Source organism: Phaseolus vulgaris, chromosome 11, assembly GCF_051622355.1.
Source record: "Phaseolus vulgaris cultivar YP4 chromosome 11, ASM5162235v1, whole genome shotgun sequence".
NCBI lineage: Eukaryota > Viridiplantae > Streptophyta > Magnoliopsida > Fabales > Fabaceae > Phaseolus > Phaseolus vulgaris.
The window spans coordinates 42,712,806-42,719,244 of record NC_143508.1 but is presented as its reverse complement, the minus strand read 5'-3'; the positions used below and the strand labels follow the sequence as shown (position 1 = coordinate 42,719,244).

At 37.0% G+C, this 6,439-nt stretch overlaps 1 protein-coding gene across 2 annotated transcripts; it reads right to left on the bottom strand.

Annotated features, from left to right (window-relative positions):
* Positions 1–364: 364 nt before the first annotated feature.
* On the bottom strand, positions 365–4,179 carry LOC137831182 (G-type lectin S-receptor-like serine/threonine-protein kinase At4g27290). Of its 2 annotated transcripts, none has more exons than XM_068638761.2 (7): positions 2,732–4,179; positions 2,261–2,371; positions 1,872–2,047; positions 1,592–1,802; positions 1,238–1,475; positions 1,003–1,153; positions 365–910 (listed from the first exon to the last, which is right to left on the bottom strand). In XM_068638761.2, the coding sequence occupies exons 1-7, from the start codon at positions 3,993–3,995 to the stop codon at positions 605–607; spliced, it is 2,457 nt and encodes an 818-aa protein (XP_068494862.1). In that variant the 5' UTR covers positions 3,996–4,179; the 3' UTR covers positions 365–604. The 2 variants fall into 2 exon arrangements, 1 of the variants encoding a protein (XP_068494862.1); XR_016517366.1 differs by having other exon boundaries at positions 394–910; positions 1,238–1,513; positions 2,732–4,151.
* Positions 4,180–6,439: the final 2,260 nt, after the last annotated feature.

Below are 6,439 nucleotides of genomic sequence, written 5' to 3'. Positions count from 1 at the left end.
AACTGAAAGCTAAGTATCAGGATAAGTCACAACCATTTCAATTTCTAGAATGAAGAAATAGATCAGTTCACAAATATGACAATGTTATGGATAAGTTCTTTGTACTCAATCTATTTTATTTTGCAACAGGGATGTATTCTAGTCAACAATTAGAGACTAATTATTTCGAAACATAGAGATAACTTATTTGGGTCTTAAATTATTCTATCAGTCTTTTCCATACATATAACTAGGAATTCAACCCCTTGGAATCATGCTTAAGATAATCATTTACAAATTGTGATGGTCTTTGTACTTTAATTTTATATCAATTGTACGTATTGCAATCTAGTAGAAGGTAAAGCTTTCAGTTTTGCATAAGATTATTCATTCAATATGGATCCACTGATACTTCAACAACAGAAAATGGCATTACAATCTTCAATGGTTCACATACCACTGAAAAATTTACAGAATCAATTCAGCAATAGATCCGCAAACAAATGAGATAATACTATCCAAATCATCGAAGTTGACAAAGCATCTTATATACATTCTAATAAAATTTCAAATCACCATTACATACTAATCAAGTAAACACATCATTTACTTGAGTGTTCATGTTCTATCTTGCCTCAAAAATTGTGAGGGACATCTCATTTCTTGATAAAAGATTGCATGTTTTCAATGATGATACTGATTCAGGAATACAGCCTCCTGTGTAAAATCCAGGAGCTTTTGGCCGAGGCAATAACTTCTCGCCATTCAGCATAGGAATGACAACAGACATGTCTGGCCTATCTTCTGGTTTTTGTTGCACACATAACAAACCTACGTGTATGCATCTTAAGGCTTCAAAAGGAAGGCATCTTTCAAGTATTTGATTATCTATTAGTTCCAATGGCCTTTCTTCAGTCCATAGTCTCCATGCCTAAACTCAAGGAAATTAGTTAGCACAAACATACTTTTAATCTGTTTTGAATTCAGCTTTTTTGTAGTAAAGTGGATAGTAATTGTGCTTACATGCCCAAGAAGATTAAGAGAGTGTTCTGGGTCAGAATATCCCCTGTTCCTGTTTCCACTAACTATCTCTAGTACTATCACACCAAAACCAAAGACATCTGATTTCACAGAGTAATGGCCATGAACAGCATACTCTGGAGGCATGTAGCCACTACAGGTATAATTTTCAACATAAGTCATAAAAATGAATTGCAGATAACAACTATACAATAAGTACAAGTAGAAGTTAACTTACTACGTTCCAACCACTTTTCTGGTTTTGTCTTCAACTTGATCACTGCCAAAAGTCCGAGCCATGCCAAAGTCTGAGATTTTAGGATTCATATAGGCATCTAATAGGATATTGCTGGTTTTCAAATCTCTGTGAATAATTCTTAAGCTAGAGTCTTGGTGAAGATAGAGAATTCCTCTAGCAATGCCACAAATGATGTGAAAGCGTTGATGCCAGGATAAGAGCTTGCTTCTGGTTTCATCTAGTTTCATTTCGCTTATATGTTTAGTACAATACTGGCTTTATAAACAGATTTCAATTGTAAACACAGTGGCCATAAACTTTTTAAATGTAAAGTTAGATTTCAAGGGCACTAACCAAAGATGAAGTAGTCTAAGCTCTTGTTAGGCATGTATTCATAGATCAACAACTTTTCCTCTCCTTGAATGCAGCAACCTAACAGTTTAACAAGATTACGGTGTTGAAGTTTTGCAATCAAAACAACTTCATTTTTCAACTCGTTCTGTCCTTGATCAGACATCAATGAGTTCCTTTTTACTGCCACCTCTCTCCCATCTAGCAGTGTACCCTGGAAAGCATCTTTTGGATTATGAAATGTTGAGAAAATCAAGGTGTTTATAAGATATGGCAGTATTACCTTATAAACTGGTCCAAATCCACCTTCCCCTATTTTATTGCTGCTGGAAAAATTATTAGTGGCTTTCGCAATGATAGACAACTCAAATGTTGGAAAATCCATGTCTTCATTCCTCAATCTGAAGTATTCTTTCCGCCATTGAAGTTGTACCATATGACAATATACACCTGCTGCCACTAAAATATGCAGGAATACCAAAAAATTAATCAATTACGACTAGTGTCTTTGCATGTTAAAATTTGATATTATGGACCAGAATTTTCAAATGCTTTTTTAATACCGATGGTGCACAACAAAGAATTAAGAAGCACATGGTTAATATAGATGGTTACCTACTTTCCGTGTCTAACTGCAGATGATAGATGCTAAGTTATATGTGCCATACTCACCTGAATTTTTAATTATCAGTATGCAGACACATGTGATGATTAAACCCAAAATAATCGCACCAAGAGTGATTCCTACTATCTTATTCTTCATGTTTCCATGGCCACCATGATCTGAAAGAAACAGAACATAGTCACAAGACTTTGAAATAAACAGCTCTATTGATTGAAGCTTAGGAACAAGTCTAGTTTCATTTTACTTAGTTGGGTAAAAAGACATTTTACTTAATTGGGGAAATAGTACCATACAAGAAATAATATGCATTACTGATAACTTCTTTACAGTTTTTAGCAACCCACTTCAATATGACAATTCAGCAACAATAATAGAATGTTTGATCATCTCATCACTGAATAATGTTCTTATGGTCTTACCCTAATACCCCTTTCTGTCTTAAAATAGTGTAGTATATGGCAAGAAGTCAAGTGGGAGAAGAGAGCAAAGAAAACAAAGGAAAAAAATTCATGGAGTACCTAATTCTGAAGCTGGGACTCTGATGTAAATGTCTTGCCCCAATTGAGAGAAATTCCTCAAGTCAACTAGAGTATTGAACCAATGTAGGCAGCCACTTCCTTCACGAATATCTAAATTTGCATATGCAATACAAGAGCAAGTTTTAAGACATAACTCGCGACATTTATCAAGGTTCACAGTTGTATCAAACCACGAAGAAGATGTGTCTGGCAATTTCATGTGTGAGTAGGGTAAGAAGTCATCCGTATAACTGTTTTTGCAATTAGACTTATTCCTTGGAACACAACCCTTGTCCCAAATTGCCATGTTCCACTGATGAGGAGACTTGGGAACATATCCTCTCAGGCATTCACAAGTTGGATGGTTACCATCATAACTGCATATGGAATTTGCACCACAAAAAGCATATCTCTCGCATTGATCTCTCTCCTGAGGCAGGAGAACTCTCTCGGTGGTGTTGTGAGTTTTCCAAAATATTTTCTGACCAACACCAGATGGGGTTAGTTGAAATATGCTGATGATGTCTGAACTATTCAGAAGCCTGAACTCATAGTACAATTCTGTTTTATTAAATACAAATATTTGTGAACTTTGAGGACTTCTAACAGGATACCCTGCCCATGACTGGCCATTCCATGGCCCAAGTCTGAACTTCATCTCAGATCCCTTGAACAAAATTGCTTGAGGATATCCTCTACGGTCAAGTTTAACACTATATTCTCCCTCAGCAGGATTATCAACACTTTTCCATGATGACATGTATCTTTCTTTACCAGTTGCTAAGTTCCATCCAAGCTTCATTCCAGGCAAAATTGTATCACTCGTATCATCAAAACTCTGCCACAAGATACTCTCCTTGACTTTCACTACATAATTTCCCGAATCCAAGAGCTGAGCAATTGGATCATTCACTGCTTTGCCTGAGATGTTGGAGGACCAAATAATGCTGTGTGTGCCATTGAGTAGCACAAGAATCCCTTTCTCATTGAGTTTGAGAACTCCTGATCTATTATGAAGAGGTGTATTTCTGTTAGCCACCCACACAACTGTTCTAGGGGATACATTTCTGTACCATATAGCTAAGTATCTCCTGGATGAATTTCCCAGGTCCAAGAAACCCAGTTCAATAATTCCACCTGCTGAAACCAAAGTCTCATTCTTATCATCTCGGATGGTTTGACTCACTCTTAAACTCTCCAGTGATGTGCTTGTCCCCCACATGCAGAAGAATACCAAGAAGCAAAAACATGACATTGCCAACATAGGGAAGCAATGACTTCTAAATTACATAAAAGACACATGAGACTCACTGACATAAGTTTTTGGCCTCTCTTAGTTATAGAATGTTCATAAAAGTGGAAAAGGTTGAGCGTAACAAGGAATGACAAAGCCAATTGTTGTACGAAGAGTTGTGAGAGTAAATGACTGGGTCCATTATTGCAGGCTTATAGCATAGAGAAAAAAGCACCATACTAGTTGAAAAGTATTGCCACCAACGAAATGTGCTTGGAAAAAGTTAATAAAGTAAACGTTCGAAACTTTCTCCACGTCTAACAGCAAATACGCAGAAGCTATGGAGTTCAATTTTCTGTCCCTTCATGCACGGTATTATTTTAGTGGGTTTTTCACCAATGGTGCATTTTTTTTTTCATATTTAGGGACAAAAACAGAAAAAATTATAGAAATGGGTAATTTTTTTGTCAAAGTTATCAATGATGTAGCCAACATCAATTAAATTTGTAAATCTATCCACTTTTTATTTTTTAATTAAAGTTTCTAACTGAGTTGACAACTTCAGTTTAAATAAAATTGGATACTGGATTCACAATTTCACTCCATTGAAGTTATCAATTTGCTTGACAAGTTCAGTTGATTTTTTTAAAAAAGAAATGACAATTAATATTTTTGAAAATAAAAATATATAGTTAAAAATTTTATTTTAATTATAATATCAAAATTTAATTTAATTTAATTTAAAAAAATGGTATATAAAGTTGAAGAATTAAAATTACTTTTTTTACAATAATTTTAAATAAATTGAGCTAAAAATGAGTTGTGTGATAAATTAAAATGATTTACTATTTTTTAAATATTGTTAAAGTTAAAAATACACTTATAAAAATGTGATATGATTTATGTATAAATTTTTAGATTATATAATATATGAAAATATAAATTATATAATATGTAAAAAGTAATAATATACATGTATTTATGTAAAATAAATGTATTAAAAAATAAATGAAAATATTGAATAGAAGTCATTAAAAGAAGATGTTATTAAAATATTTGATAAGAACAACATTACAAAGGATGATTCTACTGTCTAAATGGACAATTTCCTCTGTTATGACCTTCATTGCGACAGTAAGAACATTTTTTTTGGCTTGTTCTGAATTGGTTGATCCATTTCATTACACAAACGAGTTGTAATTTGTCGTCCCGAGTTTTTACGTCGCATATGGGTCAGGTATGAAATTTGGTCCGGTATAAGTAGACCAATAATCCTCATTTCGAACGAGATGTAATTCAACTTGATATGCCTTTCTAATCGTGTGGAGGTTGGTAAACCAGATCAATGAATGTCATCATTTGTGTACTGCCCTGATAGTCGGAAGTGATGACGTGGCACCAAGCCACAGAGTAGGCGTGTGGACAAGGCGCCAGAGTTGCAGAAGGGAAGGAAGTCGGGGGGGGGGGTTCGTGTAATCGCCAGTTATTAAGTTGGCGTGCTCCGATCTTCAGCATGCCAGGCGATCGCCTAGTTGAAGATGAAGTCGCCAGATGGTAAACCCAGGCGACTAAGTGATTGGAGATCACTAGAACAAGCACATCGCCGAAGACGAAGGCGGTGCAGATTATGAAGGCGGCCGGCGAGACCACAAGGAAGGTGTACGAGAGCACCCTAACTCGCCCATTCTAGTAAAGATCGCACTCCCAAGTTAGCTATGCACTGGGCAATACCATGCATAAGTAACTTAGCCAAAAAGAGAATCAGAAGCAGCGCCCAAGTCAAGGAGGCTCCAGATGGTGGCACGTGTACGACTGGATGCGAGCCACGTGTCCAGGTCTGTAACTGCCAGGAGAGAGAAAGTGACCAGGTATATAAGAGTTCTCAACGAACTTTCTGAGGTACGCGCGTTCAGATTACACTCTTTACGCTTGCGAGTTATAGAGCTTATTGTGAGAGAGAATTTGCACGGTTCCTGTTCTTAGTTTTCTCTTAGTATTTGGTGATTCGGTCACTGACTTGGGCGTTGGAGTGCGATCGACCGCAGCGGTGCCGCTCTGTTCCTGTGCAGGTTCTTGAGGTGGATCTCGAAGAAGAACGGAGGTTTGAAGCGGTGCACACGTCGATCCTTTGACGAGGCAGTTTCCAGCGTTCTGGTCAACAGGCAGGATCATCAGGCGCCCACCGTGGGGCCGTGTAAAACTTGCTCCCATCCACAGCGTGAGTTCTTGAAGGTTTTCGAAGTTTTCTGCGTGGTTGTGTGCTGGTGCAACCATCGTTCGCTGTTTGCTTGAGATTTGTTCGGTGAATTCGCGTTTTATACCGTTCGTTTGGGTTTTTGATCGGTGAAGTGAGGTTTTTCTGCTGTTCACGCGTAATTTGTTCGGTGGAATTGAGTTCTTTCGCTCGTGTGGTTATCCGCGGGAAAAGCGGTGGTTTCTAGTGGAGTTGCAGGTTTGTTTGAAGGTTTGCGCTG